The sequence below is a fragment of the Cervus elaphus genome, chromosome 22 (assembly GCF_910594005.1).
Source record: "Cervus elaphus chromosome 22, mCerEla1.1, whole genome shotgun sequence".
In the NCBI taxonomy this organism is placed as follows: domain Eukaryota; kingdom Metazoa; phylum Chordata; class Mammalia; order Artiodactyla; family Cervidae; genus Cervus; species Cervus elaphus.
Window position 1 is genome coordinate 31,012,247 of NC_057836.1, and position 20,018 is coordinate 31,032,264.

The 20,018-nt window shown below is 37.8% G+C and overlaps 1 protein-coding gene and 1 long non-coding RNA gene across 8 annotated transcripts in view; one reads left to right on the plus strand and one right to left on the minus strand.

The window, feature by feature from the left end:
- Positions 1-20,018, plus strand: part of LOC122680064 — a 114,524-nt gene that overhangs the window by 16,003 nt on the left and 78,503 nt on the right. The gene's annotated exons all lie outside the window — the stretch shown is intronic.
- The window catches only part of ABCC9 (ATP binding cassette subfamily C member 9), a 148,629-nt gene continuing 130,013 nt past the window's right edge, over positions 1,403-20,018 (minus strand). For 5 of the 7 annotated variants that reach the window (XM_043880913.1, XM_043880916.1, XM_043880915.1 and 2 more), the window contains 5 exons: positions 19,512-19,620; positions 15,113-15,216; positions 12,329-12,462; positions 9,677-9,739; positions 1,403-4,608 (listed from right to left, as the gene is read on the minus strand). In XM_043880913.1, the coding sequence (XP_043736848.1) occupies positions 4,471-4,608; positions 9,677-9,739; positions 12,329-12,462; positions 15,113-15,216; positions 19,512-19,620 (548 nt within the window). In that variant the 3' untranslated portion in view covers positions 1,403-4,470. Of the gene's footprint in view, positions 4,609-8,815; positions 8,991-9,676; positions 9,740-12,328; positions 12,463-15,112; positions 15,217-19,511; positions 19,621-20,018 lie in introns of those variants that run through there. The other 2 variants (XM_043880917.1, XM_043880914.1) reach the window with 1 other exon arrangement.

The window sequence follows — 20,018 nt, forward strand, 5'->3', positions numbered from 1 at the left end:
TTAGATATGAAACTGTTGGCCTAAATCCACATGGCCCTGATAATACTAAAGGTCAATAGTCTTTCACTTAATTAAAACTGATAACGTGTATAAATAGCACATACTGTAGCCCTGTCTAAGGGAAAAATGCAAACAAAGCAGCATTAGCCAGTGTTGTACTGTTGTTTTATGGACAAGCTACTTATTTTATGCCAAGGGCAGATTAAGCGATAGAAATCACCATCTGAAAGCAATGCTTTTTGCCATTAATGTGTAGCGTATATTTGAGATGGTCTGTGATGGTTGATAGCACTGAGATCACAGAAGGCTTTCTTCTTGGAGCCAATTAACTTAGTTAGCCAGGTATGGCTCCCTTGATCTTTGTCAATTTAGAAAGGGCATTGGTGACCACAATGTAAATGACTAAGGGAAATGAGCTCCAGCTCATAGAAAAAGAAAAAAAATTTAAATCCCCTGTAGTGAATATGTAGAATTAATATATCAACTTTCATATGTCAGTGATGATGATACCAACAGGAAAAATGTGAAGGTGGCAAGGGGAATAATCATCACAGGTAATTTGCCATCCTTCCACATTGTGAAACATCAATAGTGAAACCTACGCAAAACTACTCACATTTACACACTAGAAACATTTGAAAATATGAATTCAAACTCAATAGGGTAACATGCAAATAACTCAACAGGGGATTCAGATGTGGGTAAAAAAAAGCTTGCCTCTTTTCCAAAAAATTCCCCTTTAGATCACACATTGTTGATTAAACTACAACACAAAGTAAAACAGTGTTCAGAATCCCTGTTTATATCTTCTCAGCTGAGATTCGGTTCATTTCACTGTTTCCTTTATGACAAACTAAGGCAGTTGATTCAATGACACCAAGAGGTTTGTTCTGGCAGCCTAGGATAGGTCAATGTCAGCAAAGCTAGGAAGCAAGTGAGTATCACCTCCAGCATCTTATGGCTCCACATTATGCACAATAAAAAGAAATAAGAGTGGTGACCAAGGCAGACTGACGATTCCCAAACCTGGCTAATTATGAATCTCATCTGGAAGCATCTGCTAGAAATACAGGTATAAACCCTTTCACTGGGGAGTTTGAGCTAGAGGAATCTTACTAATGCCTGAGCAAATCTTGAAAATGATGTGTAGTTACTGAAGAAAAAAATTAAACTCAAGTTACAGAATATAGCCTCTTGGCTACAGTTTCTTATTATCAAAGGCTAAGATTAGAAGACTGCATTTAACTTTGGATAAGGAATTAATTAGGGAATTATTAAAATGTTATAAATCATAGACCTCCAAAGAATGGAGTACAAAATAGTCATTTAACATATATTGGAAGACAACCATAAAGACTAATCAATAAACCTTGGAGAAAAGTCCAGACATCCAACTATTTAATTAGAGATGTAACAAAATTTATAGATATAGTTGTGCCACTTGATGAAAACTTCCCAAAAGCCTATATATAAAACTGAGTCTATGACTGTGACAGGTGTGAAACAAAACTGTCAAAGCATAATCAAGTACTGTCTTGTCAACTTGTGTTAATTTACATCTATTGATCAGTCCTGGTTGATGCCCAATGGTATTGTAAGTAAAAGAATAATCATCCTTCTTAATTAAGCAAACGAAAAAAGTAATTTATTATATAATACCAAAGCAGCATATGTTCATAGTAGAAGAAATACAACACAGACAGTGAAAAGCTATAGGCACATGGCTAGTGGTAAAATTAATCAATGGACCAATCAACTATCCTTATTAGGGCCTGCTGTGGTTCAGGTACTTTTATTATATGCCAAGGGCACAGAGACAAACAAGACATGGTCCCAGACCTCAAGAACCAGTTACTTGGAAGGATCTTCTCTTATCTATCTAATCTGGAGCGAAGTTGACTTTTAAATTGATCACAAGGAGCGCTTAGAAGTAGAGGGTGCACAGTCCTTTAAGAGAAGAATTTTTTTCTCTTTTAACATTATCAGTATCCTATTTTCATATAAAGCTTTAGGTATTTACTGCTCTTCACAAATATTAAGGAATTAAAATTGGTAAAAATGATTTGGTTAATTAAATGTAAAATTTGTGATGTGAAATTTGATTAAGTAAAGGCTGGTCTTCTTTTATAGATATATACCTATTTAATAAAAAATTATCTCAAGATGAATCATTTCCATATTCAATAGATCATACATATAACACAATACATGATTAAACAACTTAAGAGATCATCCTTGACTTTATTCAGTCAATTTAGTTTTGTAAACAATTAAACACTCAAGTGACTACAAGTTATGAGGAAATCAGTGACCACTGACTTGTAAAAATGGTAAATGTGATTTTCTGTTTAGTGTAATTAGAGATGCTTCTGCTGACACTGCCTGGATAGCAGTAGAGCATTTACAGATATCATGAGGGATTATTTCAGTGGGTAAATCCTCATTTCTCTTCTTGTGTGTGGGTGCTAAGAAGCTTTAGTCATGTCCGACTCTTTGTGACCTGATAGATCATGGCCCACCAGGCTCCTCTGTCCATGGGATTCTCCAGGTAAGAACACTGGAGTGGGTTGCCATGCCCTCCTCCAGGGGATCTTCCCAACCCAGGGATTGAACCCGCATCTTTTAAGTCTCCTGCCTAGGCAGGTAGGTTCTTTACCACTATTACCACCTGGGAAGCCCTTTCTCTGTGATACCGGAATATATAATTTGGTAAAAAACATCGTATAAATTCAACCTTACAAAGCATTTGCATGCTAGAAACACTTTGAGTAGATTGGTGGAACATTTAGAAAATATTTTGACGATCAAATCAACAGTTATTGATTCTGTTCTGTTTAACTTTCAGGGAAGAATTAAGAGGATTTTTCTCCTAATGAAGTTTTATATATCCAACGAGTTGACAGTTTGTACTAAGTAACATAGAACACTTTTGTCCATCCTTGTGAAACTTATTTTAGGTAAACATCAAGACTCTAAATTCAGGTGAAGGCCCAGGCATAAGTTCTGCATGAGTAAGTATACAAATTTTCCAAGCATGAATACACAATACAATAAACTGAACACAGGAGCTATAGAAAGGGAGCTTACATTCTCTTTTTCCATCAGTTATAATTCTTCAAAACCTTACAATGCACATGGACCCTCACGTGAAAATCAATATTGATACAAATGTATCAAATGTACAAAACTGCAGTATAAATCTTTGGCTGCTAGCATGACAATGAATGTAACTTTTAGTGTTTTTTTCAATTTATTAATTTACATTTAAGAAAGCATGACATTAATATCCCATAAATCTTGATGCACCTTGAATATGCACATTAAAATCAGAATAAAATTTTGATACACTCTTTACATGTACATTAAAATTAGAGCAGGAGCAAATATATACCTGTGTTACACCACTGGGTATAACTGTTTAAAAGAACTAGGCATACTTCCACCTAGAAATAGACACATGTTTTACATATATGTGTATGTCTACCTATGTTTATATATGTATGTATGTTTGTATAGATATATCCTGTGAAAATAAGGCCACTTGCTTATGCTCTCCAGTCTTGAATAATGTGGAATTTTAGGGCTTGAGGATCATAAACACATCTAATGATTAATTAAACCATGGAAAGCTGTAGTGACCTGTCACTGAAGGGTTGAGCCTTATTACTTTTTGAACTTCAGTCTGGAAAAGCACATTATGCTCGATATCTTAAGAACTCTCCTCTTACTAGATAAGGAAAAATGGAACCTTGGGTATAATTTGTCAAAATTTCAAACTCTTAAGATCATTCTAATGAAGGTTTTAGATTTACAGAGTTATTATAAATGTGATAATAACTTCTAGTCTTGGTGACCAGAAACAATTTAGATGAAAAAAAAGAGACTTCTATAAGAAATGTCAGTATTATTAATGTTGATGAATACAGAACATGTTCTCAGACAGTAAATAATGAATTTGAGTGTTTCATTTTCTAACTGATTAGAAAACCTGTCCTCCTTTTAATTTCTTCCAATAATATCTGGAAACACCAACAAAAAGGAAATATATTCTTACAAATAAGAGTAAAATAATACTGAATGCTAATTGTAACTTCTATGCTTGAGAGATATTTTCCAGACTTAAGCAGAATAGTTGATTTACCACTTAGAGTAGCTTACTTGTTTGAATACAATCTGTTATTCTGTAGCTTAATCTTTAGAAAAACATCAGTAATGAACATAATAAGCAGTCACAGATTAGAAAACAAAGCAAAACAAAGAAAACAGGAAGAAGAAACATCAACATAGAAAATGCAATATTCACTGGTACAGTGATATTGTTACTAATTACAAATTCCACAACATAACAATTAAACTTCACAAAAGTGTGTAAAAGTTTAAGATGCCACTTTCCAAAGGCCAACCTGATGATCCATTAAGTAGGTTATGAGAGCATTGTTTTAAATACAAGCATGGTTTTAAGACATTCCGTCACATGTCTGCACGAACAAAAGAAGCGAATACTCCATCTTCCCGGGCTAAGAGGCTTTCTGGAGTGTCATATTCTAAAATATTTCCTCGCTTCATCACAATAACTAGGTCTGCCGTCAGAATAGTGTGAACCCGATGCTGTGAGTGAGAAAAGAATAAATGTATTCGTTATAAATTTCAGGGCACCAGCCAAAGCAATGGAAAATGCATATTTCACTGTTTATACAAGGGCATTTCTTTATCTTGGGCACAGCTCTTCTTTTTCTTTCTTATGTAAAGTATGATTTATTTACATACTTTTAAACACCAGCTAGTATGACTGGGTCTTATATAGGCTGTATTAGATTGAGTGTACCTAATATAGTAGTTTCATCATTTTCACAGAATTGTGAATAGGATAACAAATGTTTGTCAAATAATTAAATGATAAGAGTCACTGTGAACCAGTTTGGTTATAGTTTAGTCTAGACTAAAATTAGCTTTTTAGTAAAGTCAACTAATTCCCTGGGATAACACACAATTTGAAGAACCCCAGAAGGTGGTCTAATTCTGAGAAAACCATATGGGGAAGTCCATTCTGGCATGCAGTGTTAAAAGGTATTATCCAAGACTTTAGGTCGGCATGCTGTCTTTTTGTCTTTAGAGATCACTGCCATCCACTCAGTCATTTTCTCTTCCCACATGGTACCTTTTGGAAAGAAGCTCTAGTGTTAGTAATTAATCATAATAAAAATTACCACTTCCTGAACGTATATTATACATTAGCTACTCCGCACGCATACTTGTTAATCATCAGAACATTCCACAAATGTGGGTGTTAATCTCTCTCCACTTTATGGGGGAGATCACTGGGGTTCATAATAAATAAAGCAAAATCAGATCACACAGATAGTAAGTAGCAGAATCAACATCCAATCCAGGCTCATTAACTTTGGAGCTACTTCCACTCTGCCATAGGATGTTCTGTTGGGAGGATCTGGTCCTTCAGAGGGTTGTTCACCTGTCATTATTAGCGTCATGGTTAAGAAGGCAAGCTCCGAAGTCAGAATGGATTCATGTTTTGGTTTCCCCATCTGTTAGATGTGCAATCTTGAGGAACAAACTTAACTTTTGTATGCCTTAACTTTCACACCAGTAAAATGATGGCTGGGGAATGGTGGTGAGGATCAAATGAGATAATGCATGAAAAAATAATTCAGCGCTTTGTCTTTGCAGTGAGCCTTTTCGCTACTCTTGGTAAGTGCTGTCCAATAGAAATATAATGTGAGCCACAAATAGGCGGCACATGTAATTTCAAATCTCTTAGGAGCCATATTTTACAAGCACAAATAAACAGGTGGAATTTGTTTTAGTAATGTACGTTAGTAACAACCCAAAGTTCAACCTAGGGCGGTCCCCAAAGCAAAAGCTTATCCCTTGCCCTGGACCTGAAGACGGGGTAGACTCAGTGTTCATGCTTTCAGAAAAGCAAGCAGTCTTGGTTGGAACTCACAACTAAGGGGCAAAGCAGCACATATATGGAGTGTGATAAAGATGCCAGCTTAGAACATGCACCACTAGTTTCAACATCCAAAGACAAACCTGTATCATTCACTAAATACTGGTAATTAATGGGCTTCCCTGGTGGCTCAGATGGTAAAGAAACTTCCTACAATGCAGGAGACCTGGGTTTGATTCTTGGGTGGGGAAGATCCCCTAGAGAAGGCTACCCACTCCAGTATTCTCGCCTGGAGAACTCCATGGACAGAGGAACCTGGCGGGTTACAGACTACAATCCATTGGGTTGCAAAGGGTAGGACACGACTGAGTGACAAACAATGGTATGTATTTAAGATATCACACTTTAAAGGACAATTTTTATCTTTAAGAAAGGGCCAGAGCCCCTTGCATCTCCAGGCATTTAGAAAAAAATAAACTTAATGAGCTGTTTAATGTCTGCTGTTCATTTCCTTCAAAAAATTAGTTCTTCAATAACCATATTACAGATATTTTTAAAAACTTAGCTTTCAAACCCATAAATAGGATATTATAAATATTGCCTTGATATTCTAAAATGATGCTTATTTTTAAAAATGTTGAAAAACTTGGCCTATAGAAGTAAATATATCTGGTGTTTATTCCATTACTCCAAATTAATTTCTGCTTGACAAAGTGTCAACTGCCATAGCATTGATGAAATTTTCAAAACGCTCCAGAGAAATAAACCTCAACAAGACTGAAGTATAGATTACTTCCATTAAAAAACGATAGGGCTGGTGCACTGGGAAGACCCAGAGGGATCGGGTGGAGAGGGAGGTGGGAGGGGGGATTGGGATGGGGAATACATGTAAATCCATGGCTGATTCATGTCAATGTATGACAAAAACCACTACGATATTGTAAAGTAATTAGCCTCCAACTAATAAAAATAAATGAAAAAAAAAAAAAAACATAAGCCAAGATTCAATTAGCAAAAAAAAAAAAAAAAATGACACTATTTGGGGGCATGAGGACTTATTTTTAGAAACTTGAGAAAGTTATCTTCTATAGTTATTCCACAATTTTCAGTGGCAGTTAACAAAAGTAACAGAACAACTTTTATCAGGGAAGGAAAAATAGTTACTCTTAATAAATTCATTTATTTATTTATTGGCTGCACCACACAGTGTGTGGGATCACAGCTTCCTGACCAGGGATCGAACCTGTGCCCTCTTTGTTAGAAGTCAGTGTTTTAACTGATGGGCCACCAGCAAAGCCCCAATTACTCTTAACAGTTGTTGTTGTTTAGCTGCTAAGTCATGACTGACTCTTGCAACCCCATTGACCGTGCCCACCAGGCTCCTCTGTCCATAGGATTTCTCAGGTAAGAATACTGGAGTGGGTTCCCATTTCCTTCTCTAGGGGATCTTCCCAACCCAGGGATTGAACCCACATCTCTTGCATTGGCAGGTGGATTCTTTCCCACTGAGCCACCTGGAAAGCCCAACAGAGCTGATGAAGCTTTTAACAGAGTTGAGGAGTATTATACAAGGGATGTACCACAAGTTGGCTCTCCCTCTTATGAGCCTGGTAAAAGGAGCTGGGCCCACAGCATTTGGTCCTTTCCCACAATTTTCTGTGTCTGGGGAAAGAGCTCTTGGTATCCTGGTGGCCACCTCCACACTGGGTGGTCTTGAAATGAAGAATGGGTGAAAGACATACAAGTAAACAGAAAAGTATTCAATGAATGTAGAAAAGCAGAAATCAGGTGAGATAACATAATTTTTGGGTGAAAATATACAAATTATGCTCAAGAAATCTTCCAGCTGTCAACTAAATGGGACCACCCATCAGTACCATGCTTCATGCAGAGCAGAGAAAAATAGTCTTCGGAGTAGGCAAGGGTCTGCTTTTCCCCCTTTTAACCTGCCTTTTTAAGGGGAGCAGGAAGCTCTTTCTCCTCATCTCTCCAGTGAGAAAATTCTTGAAAATGTTATAAAATTGTTTTTCAAGTTAGCCAATTTTCTCAAGTCTCCCTGTAGGCAACTCCAGGGCAGAAGGAATCACAGAGTTCACTGGGAAAGTGAAAGAAAGTGCTATCTCTTTACTTAGGCCCAGTTTACAGAAGGAGAGCCCTGATGGGGAATCGTTTCCAGCTACCTTGAGAAAGCTGCACTTCAAGGGTGCTCTTTCTTCTTTAATATTTTTATTTATTTGTTTGGCTGCACTGGGTCTATGATGCAGCAGGCAAGATCTTTGACCTTCACTGCAGAACACTAAATCTTTAGTTGTGGCATGCAAACTCTTAGTTGCAGAATATGGGATCTAGTTCCCAGACTGGGGATTGAACCTGGGTCCCCTGCATTTGGGGCATGGAGTCTTAGCCACTGGACCACCAGGGAAGTCCTAAGGGTATACTTTCTCCCATGCATCATTCACAAAACCAGAAGCACAAGCGAGCACTTCACACATAACTCCTATGACTCAACTGTTAAAAACTTAATTATTGAGCAAGGCATTCTTTAGGGCAGGTAAGGAATGTGTTTGGTACTTTAAGGACAGTTACAGAACATCTCCAAGGAATAGTGAAATTGGTCCTTAGGACAGAGGTAAATCTGGGTACAGGTTTTCTCTCATACTTACAGCTATTGTAACAATGATGTGGTCTGTAAAAGCTGTCAAGGTCACTTTCTGCCAGACCACTCTCTCTGGTGCATTGATACATTTGAAAATATATGCAAATGCCTCATTGGTATTGAGCACAAAAGAAGCACCCAGTTGAGCTGATTTGTATAATAACACCTTGTAGTTAGTTCCCTCCCCCATCCCTCCCCTTTAATCTGCATTCCTCTTGCCTTACTGTGGGGGAGGTGGCTAAGATAACTACCAGAGAATGGGACTTTTGGCAGGGTGGCTCGTGATGTTTACTTGTTGGTCATCACCAAAGTGGAAAAGAGGCCATTCTTGATAGCAAGCAAGTTTGGAACAGTATCACACTCTACTAATATACCCTCAGATAAGACTAACACAAGGCCTGCATCCAAAATAGAAGAGACACGGTGCTGGAGAGAAAAGAAAAATGGAAAGGAGAGAAGAGAATCAGCAAGAGGGAAATGTCCAAGCAATTCATTTTAAAAAGACTTTTGTTAAAGTTTAAGCCTGTCAGTAAGAACCCATCCATCTGCAAAGAGGCAGAGGCAAAACCATGGCCTCTCTGCAGTAACTTGTAATGGGCATTGCAAACACTTAAGCAAGTCTTCAATTTGATTGGGGCTATCTAAAAATCAGAGAAAGTATCTGCTGGTAACTCACGGACTTCTTTTTGCAAACAGCTGAGTAAACAGGAACACAGAAATTAAGTGTAAATAGTATCAACAATCAAACTGATGAATTTTGCTTCTGAAACTGATCATCAGACAATTCGATTATTCAAACAAGAATCATCCCATATGAACTACCGTCTGTATCTGGTGAAATAGTACAGGCCATGACCTGCTGGAATTCTGAAATTTAGAATGCTCTTTCATTGTAAACTAGGAGAAGAAGGTAGAGCCGACAGCTTGGGAAAAAAACAGTGTAACGGCTTTCAAAGCATAGCAATTTTTTTTTTTTTGCACAGATACAGAAATATTAGCAGAGAAATACATGATTTAACATAAGTATACTTTTAATTGCCCCCAAATAAAGAATACTGAATCTTCAAAAATCAACCAAAGAGGAGTAAAGCAACGTTGTCTCCTATACTTACAGCTATTGTAACAACGGTGCGATCTGCAAAAGCTGTCATGACCACTTTCTGCAAAATGTTTTCCTGCCAAAAAATAAAAATAGAGTCTGAATTTTCTCTGGACTCCTTTCCGTTGCCAAAGTATTTTGTCCCCAAGAACAATGCTTCAACATGCCCAATCTCTTCTGAGAATTCTCACTCCTATCTTTTGCAGAAGGTCTAACAGGGAGCAGTGCCCAGCAGGGAGCTCAGGCTGGGTTCTGTAGTATCTTAAAAATGTAAAGAAAACTCGACTGATCAACTAGGAATGACTGATAGATTTAGTGCCAGGAAAATGAATGAGGAAAATGAAACCAAATGGGTGGGGAAATGCTCACTTAAGGTTATGCCACAAAAAGGATGTATTCAAAACTAATAAAACCCTAAAACAGTGTTAAGTTTGGGGTCAGAAAAGGAGAAAATAAAATACATGCCAAAAATTTGGATTTTGACCCATAAAAGTACATTCCTGGCAGGAGCTATTTTTATTCCCACCACAAACCATTGTTGTTGTTCAGTCGCCAAGTCACGTCTGACTATGCGACCCCATGAACTGCAGCATGCCAGGCTTCCTGTCCTTCACTATCTCCCTGAGTTTGCTCAAACTCATGTCTATTGAGTCAGTGATGCCATTCAACTATCTCATATTCTGTCGTCCCCTTCTCCTCTTGCCCTCCATCTTTCCCAGCATTGGGGTCTTTTCCAATGACTTGGCTCTTCACATCAGGTGGCCAAAATATTGGAGCTTCAGCGTCAGTCCTTCCAATGAATACTCAGCGATGATTTCCTTTAGGATTGACTGGTTTGATGTCCTTGCAGTCCAAGGGACTCTCAAGAGTTTCCTCTAGCACCACAGTTTGAAAACATTAATTCTTCAGTACTCAGCCTTCTTTATGGTCCAAATTGTTATTATATTTTAAAAGATATCAGGGGTAAAGATTCTTCCTCTCTCCTCAATAAAAAGGCTCAGTTACCAAAGTCTTTATGTGAAGTTGTTATTTCTTCCAATCACATGACTTATTGCCAATTAATTCATTCTTATTCTCCCCTTTTCTCTCTCTCTCGTTTCTGTTGAGGCAGTACTATCCTTATAATAACCCACAATGTTATAAGAACTTAGTAATTAAAACTAATTTTAATGTAGTTAGATTTAGCAAAATGGCTTCATTAGAAACAGCTTCATTGCTTTAAATTATCTTAACTTGGAGAAGATATATAACTTCGTATAGATACTTTAACTGATTGCGCTCTATGCTCGGTTGCTCGGTCTGATTCTTTGCGACGCTATGGGCTGTAGCCCACCAGCCTCCTTCTGTCCATGCGATTTTCCAGGCAAGAATACTGGAGTGGGTTGCCCTTTCCTCCTCCAGGGGATCTTCTCTACCCAGGGATCAAACCCATGTGTCTTTTGTCTCTTCATTGCAGGCGGATTCTTTACCACTGAGCCACCAGGGAAGCCCAGTTTAACTAATTAGTCTTACTTAATACAAAGAAAGGAAGCCTGGCGTGCTGCAGTTCATGGGATCACAAAGAGTTGGACACAACTTAGTGACTGAACCACGACAACAACAATACAAAGAAATGATGTCAAATTAACATCTCCATATATAATTGGCTCTTAATAATCTTGAAGCTGTTTCATTTTTCTGGATAGTTTTATTCACTCTAAAGTATACAGCAGGAAAAGAAATAAGGTTTTTTGTCCTTTCTGATGCCAAACTTTTAATATCAAGTTCACTTTTATAAGAACAACATTAATAGATAGCTCGTAACATTTGCAGTTCAATGTGACATTTTCCCCACTCAGTCACAACCTTCAAACAGATCCTTCTTGGACATATTCGATGTTTTTTTAAGATTTTAATTTTCATTTTATATTGGAGTACAGTTGATTTGTAACGTTGTGTTAGTTTCAAGTATACAGCTAAGTGATTCAGTTATATATATATACATATATCCATTCTTTTTCAGATTTTTTCCCTTTTTAGGTTGTTACAGAATACTGAATACAGTTCCCTGTGCTATACAGTAGGTCCTTTTTGATTATCTATTTTATATATAGTAGTGTGTATGTGTTAATCCTAAACTCCTAATTTACCCCTCCCCTCATTTGACACTTTTAAATGATCTCTTTCAAAAGGCAAAGTTTCTGCCTTATTACCATCAGTACATTGAGAGGGCCATTATTAATTCTAGCCAGTATTAATTTAGTGAATCCCTCTTCAAATTCCATTAGAAAATGATTGGTTTTGATTATCAATAGATTCTATTAAACAGTGATTTGCATACTTCATTTTAGAACTTCCATGGCAACACACCTGAATACTTGAATACAGGACAGCAGTCTCATCAACTGAGCCCTGGAATTCTACTCTCTTGAGGATTAATCAAAAAGTGATGGCAAGTTTATTTGATGCTTATTGGACAACAGGAGCTTCTTTAAAACAAGAGTCAAGCCTCCTTTATTGAAATTCTCAACGTGCTATACCACTAGTTGATCAAGGAGGTAGTTGAGAAGACACTGAAAACAATAGTCCTGAGGATATTCAGAACCCAGTCAGGAAAAATAAATTGTAATTTTTGCACGCATTTCTTCGACTCATCAGTTGAAAGCAGCTTAGATGATGCACTCACCGTGGCCATGTCGATGGAAGCCGTTGCTTCATCCATGATGAGAATACTGCTTTTGCGGACAAAGGCCCTGGCAAGGCAGAACAGCTGTCTCTGTCCAACGCTAAAATTCTCCCCACCTTCAGTGACAACTGCATCTAAATGAAAAAAAAAAAAAAAGCAAGGACTTCACTAAAGAAATGATATTAACACTTTCTTTGGGCAACATAGTGGAAAACACATGATGTCCTATAAAAACCTATTGATATCACTTTGTACTGGTGCAAGGATTTCATTTTGGAAAAAGCAAAGAGGAACTTTACTTGGGGAAAATGAAGATGATCCTGGGCCATCTTATGTTTGACAGTAGGTGGTAAATTGTCTCCTTACAGTAGGACATAAAATGCTGTTAAACATTTTAAAGACTGGAAGACCTTCAAGATGATTCAATTATCTGATGTAATTATCCAAGGCCCAGAGAAATGAAGTGACTTGCTCAAGATCATACAGATAACTGGTAGCAGAGCTTAGTGAGAAACAGAATATTCTCAACTCCAATACCTATTCTCTTTCCATTATATCGTCCCCTTGGACTCTAAGCTCCAAGTCAGTAAGGACTTATTAATGAATCCCCAGTACTTATCAATGAACATCTGACATAGCACCTGAATAGAAAACCTTGTTGCGTGGATAAGTGAATTATGTCCTCATTATAGTTTCCTTTTTTTGGTTTTCAACCACATTTTATAAACTACTGCTGTGAGTTTAGCTTAAATTCTATTTCCAAGATGACCTATTTAATTAGGATTCACAGACATTGTAGTAGGGCTCCAAGGGGCAATTTCTATTGATTATTGTCTCACTGCTTCAAATTCTTATAATTCCTCATGCTTGGAGACTATGCATCTATTCTCCAAATTTTAATGTATATAATAAATAAAAAGGAAGCAGGGAATGATGAATGTTCTTCACTAGAACTGGTCTGAACCAGATCATTATCAAACCATTGAAGCAATCTTTATTAAGACAATGAGCATAAACAGCATTCAATTACAGAGCATAAATATAATTCCTTGTTGCTTACACTGTCCCATAATTCCCAAATACTATGCCCACAATTCAAAACAGGTACATTCAGGTCTCATATTAGTGAGGAGAACTATATAGATATAATTATCTTTCCAAGTACTAATGGGGGAAGGGCAGAGTCTGAAAATCACTAGTGGAAAAAGATCTACAAGCATTATCTCAAGTAGACTTTTCAATTTTTTAAGTGCTTGCTGGACTTTCCAGAGGAGACATCAAAAATTATTATGGGAAAGTTCATCCAGACCTCTGGAATTATTCCCATTGTCTGACACTGGCAAGGTCAGTAAAACTATCCTTAAAGACATGCTGTCTCCACTTTGTTGTGGATGTCTTTTTCTTTGGACTGAATTATAATCATAAAAGGTATTGTTTTTGAGTAGGCCCCACTTCCCAAATAAGCTAACAAATAAATATAATTTTATTCTGTAGGTTGATTAAAAAAAATTAGATGGCAACAATACAATTTGGCAACTACACATTAAGCATTAAAATTAGAATATCAACCATTATCTTTCAGATGCTTTCTTAAATGAGTTTAGATATTAAGGAAACAGAAGTCCAAAACTACAAATGTTCACTTTCATGAATGAAAGACTATATAATGAATTCTCCCTTGTTTCATTAATCATGTTTTTCTTTCGTTATTCATGTTGTTCTTTTGTTTTTGTCATCAATTATTTGCCAGAAATTATACTACATGGCAAATAGATGGGGAAAAAATGGAAACAGTGGCTGACTTTATTTTTGAGGGCTCCAAAATCACTGCAGATGGTGACTGTAGCCATGAAATTAAAAGACGCTTACTCCTTGGAAGGAAAGTTATGACCAACCTAGACAGCATATTAAAAAGCAGAGACATTACTTTGCCAACAAAGGTCCGTCTAGTCAAGGCTGTGGTTTTTCCAGTGGTCATGTATGGATGTGAGAGTTGGGCTATAAAGAAAGCTGAGAGCTGAAGAATTGATGCTTTTCAACTGTGGTGTTGGAGAAGACTCTTGAGAGTCTCTTGGGCTTTAAGGAGATCCAACCAGTCCATCCTAAAGGAGATCAGTCCTGGGTGTTCACTGGAAGGACTGATGTTGAAGCTGAAACTCCAATACTTTGGCCACCTGATGGGAAGAGCTGACTCATTTGAAAGGACCCTGATGCTGGGAAAGATTGAGGGCAGGAGGAGAAGGGGACGACAGAGGATGAGATGGTTGGATGGCATCACCGACTCAATGGACATGGGTTTGGGTGGACTCCGGGAGTTGGTGATGGACAGGGAGGCCTGGCATGCTGCGGTTCATGGGGTCATAAAGAATAAGACATGACTGAGTGACTGAACTGAACTGATGCTACCTCTGGGGCTGAATTCATATCAGGGATCTAGAAAGATTCCATATGCCATGGAGCAACTAAGCCCATGTGCCACAACTACTGAGTCTGTGCTCTAGAGCCTAGGAGCTGTGGCTACCGAAGTCCTCGTACCCTAAAGTCCATACTCCACAAGAAAAGCCACTGCAGTGAGAAGCTGGAGCACCACAACCGGAGAATAGCTCCCACTTGCCACAACTAGAGAAAAGACTATGCAGAAACAAAGACTCAGCACAGCCAAAAATAAACAAAAATAAATATAAGGAGCTTTAGTGCTAGAATTATGTGATTCTAGGATAAAATGTAGATATGTAGAATTCATTGCATATATAAAAAAATAAATGCATCATTTAGAAAATATACCTAGACCTCCTGGTAGGGATTTGACCATGTTCTTCAACTGAGCAATTTCAAGAGCTTCCCAGAGTCTGTCATCTGTGCATTTGCATTCTGGATCTAAATTAAATCTGTAGGAAAAAAAATCAGTTAGTGAATAAATTTTAAAAATGACTGTTTAATGTATGCTTGCTTATTGCTGTTCTTCCCGAAAGATGGAAATCCTATTTGTTTTGGCTCTTACTGTATGCCCAGAATCTACAACAGTGCTTAGGACAGAACAAGCATTCACTTCATGCTTTGTAGGTGAATGATCTGAATTTTATGAGTAATGGTTTTCTGATGACATAATTAGTAAGTTTAAATTAATGATATGATTTAATAAAATTCATTAAATTAGATTCATCCACTTTCATATTACATTTTTTGGAAAATCTCTAAGAAATATTTTAAAATTTATTTTATTTAAAAAAATGTTTTATTGCAGTATAGTTGCTTTACAGTGTTGTTAGATTCTGCAAAGTGAATCAATGATATGTATATGTATATATCCCTTCTTTTTCAGATTAACTTCCCATTTAGGTCACCACATAGAATTGAGTAGAGAAAATCATAATTCCAAAAGATACATGCACCCCAATGTTCACTGTAGGACTATTTACAATATCCAGAACATGGAAGCAATCTAAATGTCCATCAACAAAGAAATAGATAAAGAACATGTGGCACATATACACAATGGAATATTACTCAGCCATAAAAAGGAATGAAATTGTGTCATTTCCAGAGACAGTGATGGACCTAGAGACTTACACAGAGTAAGTCATATTTTGTTCAGTGTAACTTGAATAGTATCTAGCTAATCATTCCTACAGAACTAATGTTAAATACATAAATCTATATGGAAATATACAATGCTATTTCAGATGAGTTATGCTGTACAAACCACAGTAATAGTATTCATAATAAATATATTCAGAGATAGAGATTTCTATCAGATTGCTAAATAGTCTGGTACACCTAGAAGTTTTAACTGAAGTAATTTTACAACGTGGCTCAGATCATGAACTCCTTATTGCAAAATTCAGGCTTAAATTGAAGAAAGTCTTCTTGATAGCTCAGTTGGTTAAGAATCCGCCTGCAATGCAGGAGACTCCGGTTCGATTCCTGGGTCGGGAAGATCCACTAGAGAAGGGATAGGCTACCCACTTCAGTATGCTTGGGCTTCGGTTGTGGTTCAGCTGGTAAAGAATCCACCTGCAGTGCAAGAGACCTGGGTTCGATCCCTGGGTTGGGAAGATCCCCTGGAGGAGGCAAAGGCTACCCACTCCAGTATTCTGGCCTGGAGAATTCCATGGACTGTGTAGTCCATGGGGTCACAAAGAGTTGGACACAACTGAGCGACTTTCACTCACTTCACTCACTTCTTCAGGGAAAAATACTAGACCATTTAGGTATGACCTAAATCAAATCCCTTATGATTTTATAGTGCAGGTGACAAAGAGAATCAAGAGATTAGATCTGGTGGACAGAGTGCCTGAAGAACTATGGACAGAAGTTTGTAACACTGTGACCACATCACCCCCAAGAAACAAATGCAAGGCAAAATGGTTGTCTGAGGAGGCCTTACAGATAGCTGAGAAATGAAAATAAGTGAAAGGAAAAGAATAAAGGGGAAGATATACTTAACTGAATGCTGAGTTCCAAAGAACAGCAAGCAGAGATAAGGAAGCATTTTTAAGTGAATAATGCAAATAGAGGAAAACAATAGAATGGGAAAGACTGGAGATCTCTTCAAGAAAATTAGAGATACCAAGGGAACATTTCATGCAAAGATGGGCACAATAAAGGACAGAAACGGTATAGACCCAACAGAAGCAGAAGAGATTGAGAAAAGGTGGCAAGAATACACATAAGAACTTTATAAAAAAATTCTTAATGACTCAGATAACCACTAAGGTATGGTCACTCACCTAGAGCCAGACATCTTGGAGTGTGAAATTAAGTGGGCCTTAGGAAGTATTACTATGAACAAAGCTAGTGGAAGTGATGGAATTCCAGCTGAGCTATTTCAAGCCCTAAAAGATGATGCTATGCAAGTGCTGCACTTAATATGCCAGCAAATTTGGAAAACTCAGCAATGACCACAGGACTGGAAAAGGTCAGTTTTCATTTCAGTCCCAAAGAAAGGCAATGCCAAAGAATGTTCACACTTCTGTACAATTATGCTCATTTCACACGCCAGTAAGGTAACGCTCAAAATCCTTCAAGCTAGGCTTTGACAGTACATGAACTGAGAACTTCCAGACGTTCAAGCTGGATTTATAAAAGGTAGAGGAACCATAGATCAAATTGACAACATCCACTGGATTATAGAGAAAGCAAGGGAATTTGCGAAAAAAAATCTTTTTCTGCTTCATTGACTATGCTAAAACCTTTGACTGTGTGGATCACAACAAACTGTGGAAAAATTCTTAAAAAGATAGGAATACCAGACTACTTTACCTGCCTCCTGAGAAACCTGTATGCAGGTCAAGAAACAACAGGTAGAACCAGACATGGAACAATGGACTTGTTCAAAACTGAGAAAGGTGTACGTCAAGGCTGTATATTGTCATTCTACTTATTTAACTGACATGCAGAGTACATCATGCAAAATGCTGGGCTGGATGAATCACAAGCTGGAATCAAGACTATTGGGAAAAATGTCAACAATGTCAGATGTGCAGATGATACCACCCTTATGGCAGAAAGTGAAAAGGAACTAAAGAGCATCTTAATCACGGTAAAAGAGGAAAATGAAAAAGCTTGCTTAAATCTCAACATTCAAAAAACTAAGATTAAAGCATCTGATCCCATCACTTTATGTCAAATAGATGGGGAGACAGTGGCAGATTTTATTTTCTTGGGCTCCAAAAATCACTGCAGATGGTGACTGCAGCCATGAAATTAAAAGACATCTGCTTTTTGGAAGGAAAGCTATGACAAACCTAGACAGCATATTAAAAAGCAGAGATATCACTTTGCAAACAAAGTCAAAGCTATAGTTTTTTCCAGTAGTCATGTATAGATGTGAAAGTTGGGCCATAAAGAAAGCTGAGTGCTGAAGAACTGATGCTTTTGAATTGTGGTGCTAGAGAAGACACTTGAGAGTCCTTTGGACTGCAAGGAACTCAAACCAGGCAATCTTAAAAGAAATCAACCCTGAATATTCATTGGAAGGACTGATGCTGAAGCGCCAATACTTTGGTCACCTGATGTGAAGAGCTGACTCAGTGGAAAAGACCCTGATGCTGGAAAGATTGCAGGCAAAAGGAGAAGAGGGTGGCAGAGGATGAAATAGTTGGATGGCGTCACTGACTCAATGCACTAGAATTTGAGAAAACTCTGGGAGACAGTGGAGGACAAAGGAGCTTGGAGTGTTACAGTCCATGGGGTCACAAAGAGTCGGACAGAATTTAGCAACTAAATAACAACAACTTTACAATTAAATATTGAACAATCTTACATACATTTTCTCTTTGAGACAAGGCATATTCAGTAAAAGGTGACAAACATTTTGCAATGAAATAGATGAAGCAGGGGAACAAGAGAGAAAAGAGACTGGATGGAATAACAGACATGATCTAATGGACAGTAACAGTGAACTCTAGAGTCAGACAAAGTTTATTCGGAATGGCAGTTCTACCACCAAGTAAGTGTGTGAACTTGGCTGAGCCACAGCTTCTCTGAGATTGAAAATCCTCATCTGTAAAATGGGGACAATAATATAAACCCTTGAGCAGCACTGTGAGGACTCAGCCAAGAGCAGATGCCTCCATTCTCTTTCTCTCTTTTCTTTCTTGAGAAACAGCAAGCCAGGCATGGGGAAGAATGTGACAGCTTCTTCAGAGCAATTTTGGTGGAAAGAAAAATTGTGAGGGGTGGAAGAGAAGCAAGGTATTTACCAAACTTAGTATCTGTTGAGCCCAAGCCAGACACACAAGAGACAGGCACCACATCTGTAGGGTGGACACCTCAGCAATGTCTGCCAAGAATCACCGTCCCCAGGTACAGAGGGAAGGGTGGTGTTTGTGGAGTTGAACAGAAGAGATGAACTTTGGGGGGGACACAAAAGATGGGCATGAGTTTGCGCAAACTCCAGGAGATGGTGATCGACAGGGAAGCCTAGCATGCAGCAGTCCATGGGGTCACAAAGAGTCAGACATGACTGAACGACTGAGCAACATCAACAAAGGGTGGGGTTCTTTAGATTAATTCAGCCATTCTAAGTGCCTCAATCCAAACGGTGGGACAGAACATCTGACCTCATCATCCTGGTGACGACCTTTCACACCTACCTGAAAAGCAACTCTGAGTAAAACCCTCCTATGAGCCAAAGGGTAAATACTGAGGCACATGAGTTTCTGTTGAATACATGACCTACCGAATAGAACCGCTGAAGAGTATGGGATCCTGCAGAATGATTGAAAGCCTAGAACGTAGTGTGTGCAGTGGCAGTTTGGAAATGTCTATCCCATCAATGACAATCTTTCCTGTTAAAGAAAAACAAAAATGGCAGGCCTGTAATAAAACCACAAGTAAAATAATATTTGTTTACCAATTGGAAGTGCTTTCCTAGTTCAGGATTGAAATTCAGAAGATGATGCTTTCCATGTAAGTCTTAAAAACATCATGATATGTCTCTAAGAAAAACAGGCATTTTGGTGATGTTTTCTTTTTTTTCTCTCTTTTACTTTCTTTCTTTATTCTCTTTCTTTCTTTTATTTTCTCCTAAAGGGATTTCTACTTTTTACTGTTTACATGGTTCATACGAACCAAAGGTACTCTTTTCCCTAAGTGGTCTTCTTTACAGTATTCCTTTATACTGTTCCCAGCTTTATTTTGTTTCATAGGACGTTCTATTATACACATTTATTGATCTTTTTGGGGC